Source organism: Dermacentor variabilis, chromosome 7 (assembly GCF_050947875.1).
Source record: "Dermacentor variabilis isolate Ectoservices chromosome 7, ASM5094787v1, whole genome shotgun sequence".
In the NCBI taxonomy this organism is placed as follows: domain Eukaryota; kingdom Metazoa; phylum Arthropoda; class Arachnida; order Ixodida; family Ixodidae; genus Dermacentor; species Dermacentor variabilis.
This window is the reverse complement of record NC_134574.1, coordinates 60,170,607-60,188,954: the sequence shown is the minus strand read 5'-3', so window position 1 is coordinate 60,188,954 and position 18,348 is coordinate 60,170,607. Positions and strand designations below refer to the sequence as shown.

The 18,348-nt window shown below is 45.3% G+C and overlaps 1 protein-coding gene across 1 annotated transcript in view; it reads left to right on the top strand.

The window, feature by feature from the left end:
* The window catches only part of LOC142588660 (uncharacterized), a gene marked incomplete at its 5' end in the record, with an annotated part of 133,848 nt that overhangs the window by 35,116 nt on the left and 80,384 nt on the right, over positions 1 to 18,348 (top strand). The window contains 1 exon segment of the mRNA XM_075700484.1: positions 9,933 to 10,039. Within this exon segment, the coding sequence (XP_075556599.1) occupies positions 9,933 to 10,039 (107 nt within the window).

Below are 18,348 nucleotides of genomic sequence, written 5' to 3'. Positions count from 1 at the left end.
AGCGCGTACATGATGGCGGCAAAGAAGTGCCTTATTAGTGCTACGACTCACACGCCGGGAACCATGGCTTTTATATTTGGCTGAGTAGTTTTTTCTTAGAATTGGGTTTTAATACAGCTTGGTTGTAGAATTAGCTGATTAAAAAAACAGAATCACCGACAAGCACTCAGTACAGATGGTTAACCAGCGAAGCTGAACCGTGTGGTCCGGTTTTTATCACGGGTTAAAGCTGACGGTTCATTAAACGACGGCTTGGAAGGCTGCCGGATCCTCGGTACGCAGTGGCTGCTTGCACTCGGCTGCACGAGCCTGGGCTGCAGCATTGGCAGGGCGTAGAGGAGCTCGTTCTCTTGTCTGCTCGCTGCGTTGCTAATCAAAAGCTGCTTGCTCCTCAGGTGCACGTATGACGGGTGGCCTGCCGATTTCGGAGCCGGAGAGAAACTAGCGTGCGCACTCGGCTGCGACGGAGAGCAACGACGTCACTACTGGCGCAGCCAATCCCGCTCGTCTTTCTCTTTCTTTTTCGCGCATGCGCGTGGGGTTGCGCCTGAGGAATTTTCGGCGTACGGGCGACATACGGACGAACGGACGAATCGTTTAGCCATATAGTTTCGCTGTAAAAGCTATCTTTGCCTACTACCCTTGCGTATGGCGCCCTTGGTGACGTAGTTGTGTGTTTCTCGCCGGATAGGAATGCGAGTGAGGATTCTGCAAACCCCTTTATTTTTGATCAATGTTATTTGCGCACCACCTAAAACGAGGACAGGGGTACAACAGTCACTCTCCCTGTCCCCGTTCCAAGTGGCGCGCAAATAACCTTGATCATGGACTGTAACCAACCAGCCCAAACGGGTACCCTTCTGAAATGCAGTTTTTATATCAATGCATGCTGATCGACGAAGTAGCGCCAGGGGGCGCATTTTTGTTCTACATAATTAGGAAGTGAATAACGGCACGAAAACTGTGTTTATTGTCGCTTCGTGGGTATCCCTGAAATAGAAAGAACTGTTTTATTGTGACAATAATTATATGAACACTACAGGCGCATTTCTGCAGTCGCCATGAGGTACCGTATAAAGTCCAAGAGCGGTAAAATCGTCACCATGTGCCGTATGCTGCATGTGCGAGTGAAAGTGTGGAAGTGTGAGCCGGCGATGCAAGCTCCATCTCGCATACGCAAGGGAGGAAAGCGGGGAGGAATTGCACCGCCTTCCATCGAGCGCACGGCTCTGGAACGAGAGGAGGGAGTGCACGTTCTACTCCGGCGACTGATGGGTAGCCGCGCGTACGCCCGGGCAGCGACTTCAGTATTGCAAGGTAGCAGCTACACTCTAGAAACTCTGGGTAGCAGGTAATTGATGTAAAAGCTCGTATTTGTTACAAAAGTCACCCAAAAGCGTCAAGGTAAACAAAAATATCAGCAGGAAGTTTACAAATCCATAACTCTGTGGCAAAAACAGATATCGTAGTTTGGTAAACTGCGTTTGTCAGACCATTTCAAGTGGTCACTAGAATTTTCAGCCTACATCAAAATTCAGCCTTTCAATTTTCAGCCCATTTCGAGATTTCCTTAAAAATCTTCCAATCAGTTGCGTACTTCGAAGCGGTGTACAATGCATATATATAGATTACTTAACAGGTGCAATTGGGATAATTGTATCATCGCTTATCATTTCTATGTTACAGTTAACTTTATACTTGAGTTTTTATTTGTGATAGCAATCATACGGACAGTCCAAGCACATTTTTGCTGTCGCCGTCGTCGTCGCGCCGCATAAACTCAAAAGGCGATAACATAATCGCCGCGCGATGATGATAACATCAGCACGCGAGGGACGCCAAAGATCGCGACTCGATCTGGCGCGCGCGAAGGAGGAAAGCGGAGAACAAACGCGCCGTCTTCTGTCGCGCGAAGGGGCATCAGGAGATGGAAGGGAGGGCACGAGGGAAAGGGGGGGGCGTCGTTTTCCAGCAGAAACTGCGTATTTCCTGACTGGGCGCATGGGGGAAATCACGATCGCGGATCAATCACTAAAGGGACGAAAGCGGTGAGGCAGAGCGGGAGGGGGCGGGTGAGGCGTGGGGCTCCGGCTCTGTCGCGTGCGCCGTAGCTTCAAACGGATCTGCACACGGCTCATAGCTTTTTGCGCGATGTGTTCTCACCGCTCTTCCTTTGAAGTGATAGACGCCACGAAGCGCACTTCATTGCTGCTGCGCTTGCTCACACTAGCGTTTTGACAGGTAGCGTCCGCGCTCATGGAGTCTGATGTGCTCATATTTGCTTGTGCGCGCTGACACCATGCTTGTTAATTCAGTTAGCAAGCAAATGTTTCCAAGCTTATGCTGCCGATAAAACTACGATCCTTACTTCGTATAGCTGTCTACTAACTTGCTATCGCAATGCTTGCTTCGCCTTTCGGGCGAAAATGCATTTTTTTATAGTGCACAATGAAAAAAGCATTTTTTTCAAGAGGTTGACTGCATAAAGTGAAAATCAGCTTGCTACAGTTACTGGATTTTAACTGCTCCTTTAGAATGCAGTATGTTTGATCGATATCGCTGTGGCGCTTCTCGAGAAAATTAATTTATTCGCTGTTAACATGTAATTAGAGCAGCTTCCGACCTTAAGCTTCCTGAAACCGTTGCGGCATGTTCCATGCATAAAATCAAATGTCACATGAGGTTATGCAATGCATATGATAAAAAAAATTGTAGATAGCATCAGAATTTTTGCTTTAGAATTCCATTTCCCGTTTCCCTAAATGTTTTCTCCATATGGATACGAACATGTTCATTGAAGCTGCATAATAATCTTTTTTTTATTTTACTGGCAGCGTAGTTAAGTGCAGAATATCGAAAAATTATTGCTTTCATGCAGATCATTTTGCCTTTGGGACAATGCAAGATACGGTATTTTTTGTTTAGGGTAGATTAAGGGAAATAAGGAAATTATTAATTAGTAGAATTGAAAGTGGATGAATAAACAAATTGCCGCAACCGAGGGCTCCGCATTTTTATTAATCATAAGAAGCCAAGAAACAAAATACCAAGGACAACACAGGCGAAATTACTTGCACTTACTAGCTGAAATAAAGAAGTTATAAGTTAATGGAATTGAAAGTGGATAAAAAAACAACTTGCCGCAGGTGAGGAATAACCCCACGTCTTCGCATTTCGCATCCGATGCTCTAATAATGGAGCTCAGTTGTTTTGTTCGTTGGCTTCTTATGATCTGATTAATAAAAATTGGGCCCCTCGGTTAACCCCCTTTATTCTGGTGTATTTTTTGCTTGCGGCACCATAATGAAGGCTACCAGTAGAAGTGAATGCATCGACGCCACGTCATCTATGCAAAGGCACATTCTAGAATCTGTAGCTGTATAATCTATCAAAATCACTCTGTAAGATTGTAGAATATGCACAGTACCAGTGTATGGAACAAGTTTGACGCTAGATGGGATAAATCCCCAGATGAGACGTTTAGCACAGGCGACAAATATACGAAGCAGGCTTTTAGGTCATAGAGGAACAGACATCAACGAACTGCTTCAAGAGTGAATACATGCGCCTAATTGATACCACTTACAATTGCTGAAAACGAAGGCTCTTCCGAAGCTCACATTGCTCAGGTGGTCACCACAGAATGCCGCAAAATCTTTCTGGAACTTTGAAATTGCGTGCTGAAGGATCCTTTGAAACACCGCACATGTACTGTCGGCCAAAAGAGTAAACGGACTATGGCTCAATTGGCCGGAGCGACTACGGGGCCACACTGGGGCGCTGCCATCGCGCTCCGCGCGCTGAGGACGAGAGTGCCCCGAGTGACGCCAGTCTTCGCCTTCACTCTCACGCGGGGTCTCGTCACGCTTGATCAATTTCTAGTGTACCGTTCGGTTGCTCTGCTGCTGGTGTTCGCGACGAAGGGGACCGTGCATCGCCGGTAGGCCACCGCTGCTCGATTTTAGGCAGCATAACGCAAGTAGCCGCAACGGCGGCTACGGTGACGCGCGCTCTTTCACGTCGGCTCAATAAGTTAGATAGTGGGAAGTGCTGCGCGGACGTCCGAAGCTATAGCGGCGGCGCTCTACGACTCGATGCCAAGGCGATTAAGCCAAGTCATCGCGGTCGACGGCAACGTTTCATCGTACTGAGGGCCCCTTCAAGCCATGGAATGCTTCCGTGATTAAACTTTCACGACTAACTAGTTCTTCCGATTCGTCTTCCCAAATATCTCTTCCTTGCCGTACTTTTGTAAAGTTTCATAAAGGCCTACGCATTGTAATAGCTAACTCAAGCAGTTTTCAGAGGCGTCACTCATGTAAATAGTAAACCCACTGCTAGAGACACTGCCGGAAAAGTAATCTTGACAGAAAAGCCGCGCCCTCAGTAAAGCTTTGCGCTTGTAACTTATCGGGCTGGCGTGAAAAAGCGCGCATCACTATAACCGCCGGTGCAGCTACTTATGTTATGCAGCAAAAATCGAGCAGCGGTGGACGCCGGCGACATGCACTGATATGAAACACAAGGTGAATGTAAGCAAAACAACAATCAGAACTGGTCTTCGTTCCTCCTGAGTGCCGTGCTTTGATGCGCTGCGGTCGCCCGCCACTGCACGACAGCGCCATGTGCTGGGCTACCGGCGACGCACTGTCCACTCCGTCGCGACCGTCAGCAGCAGAGCAACCAAAGGGTGCACCAGAAATTTATCAAGCGTGACGAGACCCCGCGTGAGAGCGAGGGCGAAGTCTCGCGTCACTCGGGGCACTCTCGCCGTCAGCGCGAGGAGCGCGATAGCAGCGCCCCGGTGCTGCCCCGCAGCCACTCCGGCTACTTGAGCCGTGGTCCGTTTTCTTTTTTGGCCGACAGTCATCATCATCATCATCATCAGCCTAGTTACGCCCACTGCAGGGCAAAGGCCTCTCCCATACTTCTCCAACTACCCCGGTCATGTACTAATTATGGCCATGTTGTCCCTGCAAACGTCTTAATGTCATCCGCCCACCTAACTTTCTGCCGCCCCCTGCTACGCATCCCTTCCCTTGGAATCCAGTCCGTAACCCTTAGTGACCATCGGTTATCTTCCCTCCTCATTACATGTCCGGCCCATGCCCATTTCTTTTTCTTGATTTCAACTAAGATGTCGTTTACCCGCGTTTGTTGCCTCACCCAATCTGCTCTTTTCTTATCCCTTAATGTCACACCCAGCATTCTTCTTTCCATAGCTCGTTGCGTCGTCCTCAATTTCAGCAGAACCCTTTTCGTAAGTCTCCAGGTTTCTGCCCCATATGTGAGTACTGGTAACACACAGCTGTTATACACTTTCCTTTCGAGGGATAGTGGCATCCTGCTGTTCATAATTTGAGAATGCCTGCCAAACGCACCCCAGCCCATTCTTATTCTTCTGGTTATTTCAGTCTCATGATCCGGATCCGTGGTCACTACCTGCCCTAAGTAGATGTAGTCCCTTACCCCTTCCAGTGCTTCGCTACCTATCGTAAACTGCTGTTCTCTTCCGAGCCTGTTAAACATTACTTTAGTTTTCTGCAGATTAATTTTCAGACCCACCCTTCTGCTTAGCCTCTCCAGGTCAGTGAGCATGCATTGCAATTGGTCTCCTGAGTTACTAAGCAAGGCAATATCATCAGCGAATCGCAAGTTGCTGAGGTATTCTCCATCAACTTTTATCCCCAATTCTTCCCACTCCAGGCCTCTGAATACCTCCTGTAAACATGCTGTGAATAGCATTGGAGATATCGTATCTCCCTGTCTGACGCCTTTCTTTATAGGGATTTTGTTGCTTTCTTTGTGGAGGACTACGGTGGCCGTGGAGCCGTTATAGATATCTTCCAGTATCATTACATATGGCTCATCTACACCCTGATTCCGTAATGCCTCCATGACTGCTGAGGTTTCGACTGAATCAAACGCTTTCTCGTAATCAATGAAAGCTATATATAACGGTTGGTTATATTCTGCACATTTCTCTATCACTTGATTGATAGTGTGAATATGGTCTATTGTTGAGTAGCCTTTACGGAATCCTGCCTGGTCCTTTGGTTGACAGAAGTCTAAGGTGTTCCTGATTCTATTTGCGATTACCTTAGTAAATACTTTGTAGGCAACGGACAGTAAGCTGATCGGTCTATAATTTTTCAAGTCTTTGGCGTCCCCTTTCTTATGGATTAGGATTATGTTAGTGTTCTTCCAAGATTCCAGTACGCTCGAGGTTATGAGGCATTGCGTATACAGGGTGGCCAGTTTCTCTAGAACAATCTGACCACCATCCTTCAACAAATCTGCTGTTACCTGATCCTCCCCAGCTGCCTTCCCCCTTTGAATAGCTCCTAAGGCTTTCTTTACTTCTTCTGGCGTTACCTGTGGGATTTCGAATTCCTCTAAGCTATTGTCTCTTCCACTATCGTGGTGGGTGCCACTGGTACTGTATAAATCTCTATAGAACTCCTCAGCCACTTGAACTATCTCATCCATATTAGTAACGATATTGCCGGCTTTGTCTCTTAACGCACACATCTGATTCTTGCCTATTCCTAGTTTCTTCTTCACTGTTTTTAGGCTTCCTCCGTTCCTGAGAGCCTGTTCAATTCTATCCATATTATAGTTCCTGATGTCCGCTGTCTTACGCTTGTTGATTAACTTAGAAAGTTCTGCCAGTTCTATTCTAGCTGTAGGGTTAGAAGCTTTCATACATTGGCGTTTCTTGATCAGATCATTCGTCTCCTGCGATAGCTTACTGGTTTCCTGTCTAACGGAGTTACCACCGACTTCTATTGCGCACTCCTTAATGGTTCCCATGAGATAGTCGTTCATTGCTTCAACACTAAGGTCCTCTTCCTGAGCTAAAGCCGAATACCTGTTCTGTAGCTTGATCCGGAATTCCTCTAGTTTCCCTCTTACCGCTAACTCATTGATTGGCTTCTTGTGTACCAGTTTCTTCCGTTCCCTCCTCAAGACTAGGCTAATTCGAGTTCTTACCATCCTATGGTCACTGCAGCGTACCTTGCCGAGTACGTCTACATCTTGTATGATGCCAGGGTTCGCGCAGAGTATGAAGTCGATTTCATTTCTAGTCTCACAATTCGGGCTTCTCCACGTCCACTTTCGACTAACCCGCTTGCGGAAAAAGGTGTCTGCAAACTCTACTAATAATTCTCCTCTGCTATTCCTAGAGCCTATGCCATATTCCCCCACTGACTTGTCTCCAGCCTGCTTCTTGCCTACCCTGGCATTGAAGTCGCCCATCAGTATAGTGTATTTTGTTTTGACTTTACCCATCGCCGATTCCACGTCTTCATAAAAGCTTTCGACTTCCTGGTCATCATGACTGCATGTAGGGGCATAGACTTGTACCACCTTCAATTTGTACCTCTTATTAAGTTTCACAACAAGACCTGCCACCCTCTCGTTAATGCTATAGAATTCCTGTATGTTACCAGCTATTTCCTTATTAATCAGGAATCCGACTCCTAGTTCTCGTCTCTCCGCTAAGCCCCGGTAACACAGTACATGCCCGCTTTTTAGCACTGTATATGTTTCTTTTGTCCTCCTAACCTCACTGAGCCCTATTATATCCCATTTACTACCCTCTAATTCCTCCAATAACACTGCTAGACTCGCCTCACTAGATAGCGTTCTAACGTTAAACGTTGCCAGGTTCAGATTCCAATGGCGGCCTGTCCGGAGCCTGGCCGACAGTACATAACAGCAAATGTTACAAATTACCAGCGTCACGCCCGGAGCTGATTAAAGCCCTACTTCACAATTCATAACACAGAGGATGTGTGCAATTGGTTATTCCCAACTGTTTCACATAAGTAATGACTTGCGAAGAAACTCCTGCCAAACGTGCGGAGACGCGCGAGTTATATGCAAACCATCACCTATGAAATGGAAATAAGGCAAAGCCGGTGCGCACAAGTAGAAACAGTGAAATAAAAAGAGGAATAAGTTGAAATAGTGTTCAGCGCTTTTCGATAACATAATGGCAGCATCAATTAATGGCGGTGGTTTGTGGACTGGCACAAGCGCGAGTACCTGAGAACAGAACATGACATGCCTTATTTTTCTCTTCTCTGTGTTAGCGAGAGTCAATATGCGAAGCACACAGCGAAGAGGAAACCCTTCATTCATAGTGAAAAAAAGTTCTATCTTTGCTACATTTACTAAATAAATGTTTTTTATAAAGTAGAATAGCAGGTTGTGATAAAACGGCGACTTTACGACACTGGACACTGAACATAGCCCACCGCAAAATGTTCCCTCACCAGCCGCGAGTCAGAGGCTCAAAGAGCTCTAATAGCGCACGCTTGCGAGGCGGCCCGGCTCAGTGGAGCCCTGGACTAGGGGCCCATCCATGGCTGAAGAGGACCTAAGCTTGAAAAATGAAGACTTCGGCCTCGACCCACTAAAACCTTAAAACAGTCAATAAAGTTTTCCATTCCATTCCATTCCATTCCATTCCATTATACGTTTTTCGGCGTGTAGGCTCAGCCTATTTGTTTAAAGTGGGTTGAAGTAGAATATTACAGTCAGCACTGTGTGTTAGGTGGAATATTTGAACACTTGTTTAACTAAGGTTTAATAAACGAGCCGTGGTGTAAGAAATACGTCAGGAAATTCCATGGTGTGAAACGCTTGCTCCGTTACCACCGCATATTTCATAGAATTTAAACTGTGCCTGGATGCATAAGGAAAGAAAAAGGAGAAATTAGGGACGAAATATGATTATGCGTCATTTATTTGTTATATTTGCGACTACTTCGACGGGAACTTCCAAGTGTGGGATACACGTAAACAAAATATACAACTTTAGGCCACGCAAAAAGGCACACGTTGGAAATAATGCATAGAAAGAGTACATCAAATTGGAGCTGGTATTATATAGAGAAAGAGAAAGACTGAGAGAGAGAGAGAGAGAGAGAGAGAGAGAGATATGAAATAAAGGAGAACGAGAAGGAGAGGGTCAATTAAAGCACAGAAACCGGTCTGCGTCAACACTGGTGGAGCGGGGTGGGAGAAATGCAGGACGAAATAGATAACACAGTCACACGATCACGGTCGTTCATGATCACAGTACACGACTAAATCACGGAATCACAATTAACCGCTAATAATTTTGAAGCCATTTCTGTAGGTTTTTTTTTCTTAAGAATTGTAGGAATGCTTTAACTACCCAATACAGCAATGGTTTATGATGTTGGCTTTTCAAAACGTTCTTTTTTTCTGACTATGGTTCGTCATCAATGCGAAGTACCACAATTGTAAGCAATCATATTTATATTACAGTGGAACGAGAACAGTCACAAAGATTACGTTGTACGACTCTCCCGAAACCATAGACATGATATGTAACCTTGTCAGCCATTCCCATGTGGAAAGTCATAGACTTCCTAATAGTCGTTCGTCGCTATGGCCCACAAAGCCGGGTTGACATGGGTCGGCGAAGTCTAGATGGTGCGAGAAGGCCGAGCAAAGAGTAGACGGAGTGCACAGCGTTGTTTTGAAGAATTGGGATGTTCCACACGGAGAACCTTAACTCTTCTGCAATCGCGCGAAATATTCTTGTTACATGTGCCCTTGGCAACAGTGCATATTACGGCGTTCCGTCTGCAACTGGTAACTAAACAGGTTCGTCGGCGAGCTCGTTGCCCATGGCGCCTCAGCAACCTGGAGACCCAGTCACTGTCAGCAACTAATTTTTAACATCTCCGAAATTTTTCTACATAATATGTGACCAGATAAGCTTGTAGGAATGTTTCTCTGCAGTCTTTCTTACTTTTATCTGTCAGAATAGTAACATTAGGATTTTCCTGGTTCGCAATATACCCACCGGAAAGGTAGAATCCAGCAGATACAACTGTATATTCTCCCGCTGTCATTTACTGCTTTTAGATTACTTGTCTTTTGTTTTCCAGGTGAAGTTCAACGCCAGCTAATTGCTTCCCAACCGATTTTCGTTGTATGTGACCAAAAGGACGCAGCCAAGGTTAAAAAGGCTTGCGAAGGCATTGCGTCGGTGAAGGTAAGCTGTTCGCTTCACCCTTAACTTGACGTACCCGCCATGGCGGTTCTGTTGTTATAGCGCTGACCTGATGAGCTCCAGGTTGGGAGTTCGATTCCAGGCCAAGGCGACCACAATTTTGGCCTCGAAATGCATAAAAATTACGCGTGTGCCATGCTTCTAATGGACGATAAGTAAAACCAGGTGATCGAAACGAGTCCGACACTCTCTAGGACTACGAGATCCCTCGGTGTGGTTTCGGGAGTGGAAATTATATAATTTTTATTTTGATGTTCATCAGAAAAAAGGCAAGGACATGACTCTGGTCAGGCTTTGTGGTGCTCGAAGCCCTCACGTGGCCTGGTCGTTCGCGAGAGGCATGTATCGAGGGCTTCCTACACGCTTCGTTACAGCCACCGGCCTAAATGACTAAGCTTAAATGCAAACCCTCGTACTTCTGCAAACAAGTTAACCATGGCTTTCCGGCGCAATGGGAGCTTGCTGTGCACAGCGACGCCACTGAATGACTGTTTCAGAACAACAGGTAAGGTGTAACAGTTCGCGCTCATTATTTAAACTACTTCGACATTCGACTCCTGCTCTTCCTTGTAAAGCATGTAGGTTGCGAATTTCCCTATGCAGACGTCCGTTCAACCATGCGAAAGTAATCTCCAGTTACTCTCTTACCAAAACGTTATTTTATGCATTGAAGGACAAAAGTAACTGGAACGCCAATACATTTCTCCGCAAAGTTTCGGAATTATAATCTTGAAACTGGTGTCATGCTGAAATTTCTTCCAAGTGGATCCGCCTCGTGAACTCCACGGCTAGAATTTTTCAATTGCAATATGTGCCACAAGGTAATTCGTTAGAAGATAATTAGTGAGTTTTTGCTGATTAGTCGATTATGCATTTCAACCTTTCGTGCAAGTAATGTGGCCTCTTCGACTAGACCACCTCATTAACTCGGTTCATCATCGGAACAGCGCGAACAAGACCACGAAGGAGTGAAAGGACAAGGAACGAGCTCTGTCCTGTGTCCTTTGACTGCGTCGTCGTCTTGTTCGCGCTGTTCCTATTATGAATGTATACCAACTCGCCCAACATTCCACTTTAATCATGAACTCCGATGGTCCTATCTGCCATGTTCAACAGTTTCACAAATTTTGAAAGTGTTCGCTTAAACATCCTATATTTACACAAGAGAAAGTTCGAAAACATGAAAACTAATTAGTGAAATTTGTTTTCAGAAGTAACATGAATGTGACTTAGCTAATTCAAAATCAATTAATATCGACGAGTGCGGAGAAAAGCTCAATCAATTTACTACCTGCGCTAATGTATTTCCTGCGTGGCTGTGTGAAATCCCTACAGGGGCAAACGCTTCGCTAAGTTGACATTTTTTGCTTTATAGAAAGACACCAAAATTGTTTTATGATGGGAATGTTCGAGTCTACAATGTTGCGATATTTCCCTTTAAAGCTCGTAGACGGATAATTCAGCATATAGCATATTAAGTGCATTGCAACGCAATTTTGACGTCGATCAGAAACGTATGTAATTTTTTGGGACCCGCATATGAGATTTCAACTTTTACCTGGTTTTGACCGACGGGGAAGAAACGTTACTGCGACATATACGAATGGGAGTTTTTTTTTCCCAAACTCCGACTCGTTCCTAATTGGAATTGTGGCAAGTGCCAATTACAGCACATGTTGTCTGGGAGAAAGGGCCCAATATGTCCTGTCTGACTGCCCTACATACGAAGATGAGAGGAGTGTCCTTCGGACAGCTTTGGGTCACTTGGATGACATGCCTTTCGCAGAAGAGAAGACCTTGGGCCCGTGGCCTCGTGCGTCTGCTATGTGCAAAGCCACAAAGACGCTGTTGCGTTTCTGGAATTGCACCAGCCTTTAGGTTGTATGATAAAATAAGCTGAAGAATTCTATTCTGACCTGTACAATACCCACAGGAGTCAGGCTACCTCCATTAAAAACAGTAATGAATAGGATACAGAAACTCCTCCTATAACTAACGATGAGGAGAGAAGGGACTTGCAGGGCATGAAACGAGGAAGAGCGACAGGTGAAGATGGAATAACAGTTGATTTAATCGAAAATTGAGGAGACCTAAAGCTCGGAAAACTGACGGATCTTTATACGAAGCCTCTATTGACTGCGACGATCCCAGAAAACTGGAATGCAAATGTTATTCTACTCCACAAAAACGGGGACGTTAAAAAAATTCAATAGTTATAGGCCCATTAGCTTACTCCAGTATTATATACATTATTTACCAAAATAATCTCCAATAGAATGAGGGCAACATTGGACTTTATTCAACCAAGGAAACAGGCTTGCTTCAGGAAGGGATCTCTACAATGCATCACACCCATGACATTATTCAGGTTATCGTGATATCCGCAGAATACAATGAGCCTCTCTATATGGCTTTCAGATAATACCACAAGGAATTTGATTCAGTAGAGATACTAGCAGTCACAGGGGCATTACGTAATCAAGGAATACAGAACGCTTACATATATACTTTGCCATATATCTACGGAGGTTCCACGGCTACCTTAATTCTACACAAGAAAACCAGGAAGATACCTATAAGCAAAAGGGTCCGACAGGGAGACGCAATCTCTCCAATGCTATTCACTGCGTACTTGCAAGAAGTATTGAAGTTAATAAACTGGGAAGGCTTAGGAGTAAAGATCGACGGCGAATACCTCAACAACCTTCGGTTTGCCGATGACATTGTTCTATTCAGCAACAATGCAGACGAATTACAACAAATGATTGAGGACTTTAACACAGAGTTTAAGAGTGGCGTTGAATATTATTATGCGGAAGACAAAGATAATAATTAATAGCCGGGCAAAGGAACAAGAGTTCAGGATTGCCAGTCGGCTTCTGGAGTTTGAAGAAGTACGTTTACCCAGATCAGCAAATCACAGCGAACCCTTACCATAAGGAGGAAATTCACAGAAGTATAAAATTGGCTTGGGTCGCATACGGCCGACGTTGTGAACTCCAGACTGGAAGCTTACTGTTATAATTGAAAAGGAAGGTGTACAATCAGTGAATTGTACTGGTGCTGACATAGGAGCAGAGACTTGCAGACTGAAAAATAAGCTTGAGAAAAATTAAGGACTGTGCAAACAGCGATGGAAGAAGAATGCTAGGCATAACTTTAAGAGACAGAAAGAGAGGGGTTTGGATCAGAGAGCAAATGGGTATAGGCGACATTCTAATTGACATGAAGAGAAAATAATCGCGCTTAGCAGATCATGTGTAGCGCCGGTTAGGCAACCTTGGACCATTAGGGTTAAAGAATGGCTACCAAGAGAAGGGAAACACAGTCAAGGATGGCAGAAGACTAGGCGGAGCGATGAAATTAGGAAATTTGCGGGCGCTAGTTGGAATCGGTTGGCACAGGACAGGGGTAATTGGAGATCGCAGGGAGAGGCCTTAGTCCTGCAGTGGACATAAAACAGGCTGATGACGATCATGTATGACCGTCTGCGGCTGACTCAGCAATAAACGGTTGTGTGTGTAACAGCGCAAAGTGGGAACTTCTCTCTTCCTTCTCTTCTTTCAGTCCCCTTTCTCCCTTCCCTAGTGCATGGTAGCCTATCGCTTTCAGCCTGATTAACCTGCCTGCCTTTTCCTAAGTCTTCTCTCCCTGTCTCTTGCGTCACCGAATTCAAGAATACAGGTATGCGAATTCAAGTGTAGAAATAGCCTGTTGCAAATAGCATAACTATAGATCATGAGCTGGATTATTCGGGGAGGCGGACATTATTTGCACGAGAATTCGAAACACATATTCAACTATTTAACAAAAACTCACCAATTACTTCCGGAATTATTTAAATTATGGTACGTATAGGAATTTACGAATTGTAGCTGGTTAGTTTGCAAGACATTTGCACTTGGAACAATTCCCTAAAAAGCAGCCAGTTTGGAGATATGTGCCATCAAACTCTCTGTAAATATGCACTGTCGTTCCACTTACTTTTTTACCAAAGCGCTATTTTATGTACTGAAACGCGAAACTAGCGGAAAGGCACATGTCTTTCGTCCCCACACTTCCAGAAATAATATAAAGAAATTGTTGTCATCCCGGAAATTCAATTCCAATGGACACGTGCTGCATGCTCAGCGGCTACAATTTGTAAATTGCAATATGAACGGTAGACTAATTATAAAGTGGTTAATTAGTTGAATATTTCTTTCAATTTCTCGTGAAAGTAATGTGTTTGCTTCGTATTTTTTTACAGCGACATCGCTTGTCTCGTCTCTTCTTTGTAGGTTGTGCTTGGTGTTCACGCGGAATATTTTTGCACCCTAAAAATACTGTGTATCAACTAGCCCCAACCAAAGCTTTGTCGAATAATCCAGTTCAAGTACAAGAATTATGCGATCTGCCACAGGCGATTTTCTTTAAAAATTCCATAAAACTAAAAATGATCACCCTGTATATCACACGTAATTCACGATGAAACTACAGAACAAGCTACCATGACGCTGGCGCTGCCAGTACTATAGGACAAATCAGTGTTAAGACCATTTCTAAGAACTCAACGAACTATATTATTGTTGTAGTTATCAGTAAATGAAGTTATAATGTTTTAGTATAATAAACATGTATTTAGGTTGTAGAAGGATTGAAATTTGGACGAGTTGGTACTGGTTGAACATCTTGGAGGGGCAGCGCAATATGACGAAGACAAAAGGCAGGAACACACAAGACAGCGCTGTCCTGTGTGTTCCTGCCTTCTGGCTTCGTCATATTGCCCTGCCCCTTCAAGAAATGTTTATAATAAGGTGTTGTTTTATTATAATAGCTTATATCGCCGTTATCGACACTGCCAGGCCTAGTTACATAAGCCATTAAGGCTTCGACAGGCCCACCTATCATGTGTTTTGTCTGGTTGTATATAGAGATGAATAATTTAATAGTACTGTCTAAGTAGCTTCAGTAAGTTTAAGTTCAAGTAATGCTTTTAAGCGTAACTTGTATTTTACCTGAAATAGCATCTGGTTTGTATTTTCCGCGGTATTATAACGTTTTTTGTATGGATCGACATTATTTCTCCTGGAAGCAGATGTGTGGTGTTGTCTGTATCGCAGTTTATAGCATGGTATTCTTACGGGGATGTTGGGAGTATAGAAGATTGTTGCGGATAGAAGATTAGACAGATCTTCTAAAGAACGCGGCATTCTTGTGGGCCCGGATCAGGCTCACGCGTTCGCCGCTCTCATCGGATTCCTGACCAACCCTCCCATACTAGCCCACTTTGGTCCATCTGCACTGTCCGAAGTCCACACTGACGCAAGCGGCCATGGCATCGGTGCTGTTCTCGCCCAACGGCAGAATGGTACCGAGTGCGTGATAGCTTACGCCAGCCGCCTGCTGTCACCTGCCGATAGAAATTACTCCATCACCGAGCAGGAGTGCTTGGCTTTAGTTTGGGCTGTCGCCAAGTTCCAGCCATATTTGTACGGCCGCACGTTCTTAGTCGTTACAGACCACCACGCACTCTGCTCGGTGTCTTCCCTCCGGGATCCGACAGGACGGCTTGGTCGCTGGGCTTCGCGGCTCCAGGAATTTTCCTTTCTATCAACTATAAGTCTGGACGTCTGAACAAGGACGCTGACTGCCTCTGTCGTCACACCGTGGATTCCCCTGATCCTGCTGCGCTGATCCGGTGACCTGCGGGATGGCTTTTACTGACATGACCGACATGCACGCTGGACAATAACGCGACCAATCCTTACAGTCCATCATCGCCGGAGTGTAATATGGCTCCACTGACACCACGTGCGGTATGTTCGTTCTGCACGACGGCATCCTCTACCGCCGCAATATCAACCCTAACGCCCCTGAGTAGCTACTAGTCCTTCCTAGTCATCTGCGATCCGTCGCTCTCGAACAACTTCACGATTCACCGACTGCGTTTTGCGTAATATGACCACGTACGAAGCCGGTTATTCTGACCGTGTCTCTACCACTCCGAGCGTCGTTATATCGCAACTTGCGAATTGTGTTAGCGCCGGAAGAAACCTCCCCTGCCACCTGTCCGACGACTCCATCCAATTCAAGTTCCATCTCAACCGTTCTTTCGCGTAGGCCTTGACCTGCTTGGCCCTTCTCCGACGACGACTAGACGAAATAAGTGGATCTCCGCCGCTACTGGTTACGCGACACGCTACGCGATAACACAGGCGTTGCCGGCTAGTTGCGCAGCAGACGTCAGTGATTTTCTCCTCGGCGACATTATTCTCCACTACGGTGCACCTCGGCAGTTACTTACAGACCGCGGCCGCTCCTTCTTGTCTCCACTTGTCGACAACTTCCTCCACTCTTGTGCCACTGAGAACAAGCTGTTCACCGTCTACCACCCACAAACGAACGGTCTTACGGAACGTCTCAACCGAACAATCACAGAGATGCTGTCGATGTACGTCTCCAACGATCACCGCGACTGGGACGCCGCGCTGGCCTCCGTGACGTTCGCGTATAACTCCTCTCGACATGACACCACAGTATATTCACCCTTTTATCTTTTGTATGGTCGCGACCCCACATCGCCGTTTGACGCCATCCTCCCTTCTGTGCCACGTGTTGCAACTTAGTACGCTCGTCAAGTCATCGATCGTGCTCACATGGCACGTCAAGTCACTGAGGTCGTTTATGAGATGAGCGTCGAAGCATACACAAAAAGAGCGTTATGACCGCTGCCATCGCGATTTGGAGTTCGCGCCAGGTGCTTGCGGGCTCCTTTGGTCACCATTTCATCGGGTTTTTCCTCGCCCAGAAGCTTCTCTCTCGCTACACAGGTCCTTATGAAGTCCTACGTCAAGTCCTCAAGTCCGACGCCTTTTGACGTCGTACACGTTTCGCGGCTGAAGCCATACTTCGCTCGCAATTCTTGGACTACCATGCACCGAGACGGCCCTTCACCACCCGGGGTTACTGCTACGGAAGGATGAAAGAACAGCGGAAGCAGACGATCGTGGGACGCTGGCTGCTGCGTGTTGTTGGTGTTCAGCCATCTTTACTCTGACTCATTTTGTATATATAATGTAAATACAATCTTCTGTACTCCCAATATCCCCGTAATAGTATGTGTCCGTCACTTGGATAATGAGTACGATGATGAGGTTGTTTAGATGGACATGCCCTGTTCAGGTGGTGAACGTGTGTTGCTTGGTGCTTTCTATGTGGCACCTGACGTTACTGCTACATTTGGTCTTATCCTGGCTTCAATAGAAACCGTTATAATTTGCCGTAATAACGATAATGCGTTCTTAGAGACATTAATGTACCTGGATTTTATAGATGAATAATTTTTTTTGCCATAATTAGTCTCACATTTCTCAAAAATAACGCTTCCTCCTTACTTTATCTCTTTTCATTCAATGCAGCAGCTAAACTTCACTGAGAATTGGTGTTGCAACGTTCTACATTTTTGTCTAACGTATATTGATACTTTCTCCATTATGCGTATCGACGTTCATCTGGAGGATCCAGACAAGTTTTCCCAATTGTACATAAATGTTCAATATGAAGTAACACCAGTTTCAATGTTAACCAACCACTCTGTATTACCATCTCGTTTAGTGTTTAATTTATGCGCTGAATGTCTTGTGCTCTCGAATGGGAGCAAGAAGGGTGCAGACTTCTTGTCAGGCATCTACTTGCCTTTGGTCTGCGCCCTAGGCAACTGTACCATACGTTGTCTGAATAAACTCTGACTCGGGACTCTTGAAGTTACAGCCATGTTTCATTGTTTCTTTAACTCTGGTAGCACAGAAACGCAACACTGCTTCAGATCATAACGCGTAGCTCCGCTTCAACTCTTCTCTGGGAGCCTACGTTAGTTGGTACCATTATCATGGAAACGCCGACTGGTTGTACATAGACGGGCAGCTGATGTACAGGAACAGATCATTTGTTTGCGAAAGTCACTGAAGATGTCATGCACTTATTGATAATTACAAAACGCTCAAAGATCAATATTCCCTCACTGGATTTCAAAAGAGCTAAAAACAGATAAAACTGAACGGCGTGCAACCAAAAAAGCGGCAAAAACAGGTTCTATAAATGAAAACCTTAATTTAGGCACTTTCGTTGTCTTTGTAAATTTTATTGTAACCATGATCACCACAACCACATTGAATGTGCTGAAGCCAGCCTGACATGTAGTTCAAAATATTTCTGGAGCTACATGCGATTTCACTCTTCTAAACATAGCACCGAACACGTATGTCGTGGTGATGAAAATATCGATGTCGTCTCGAACACTACTGTTGACT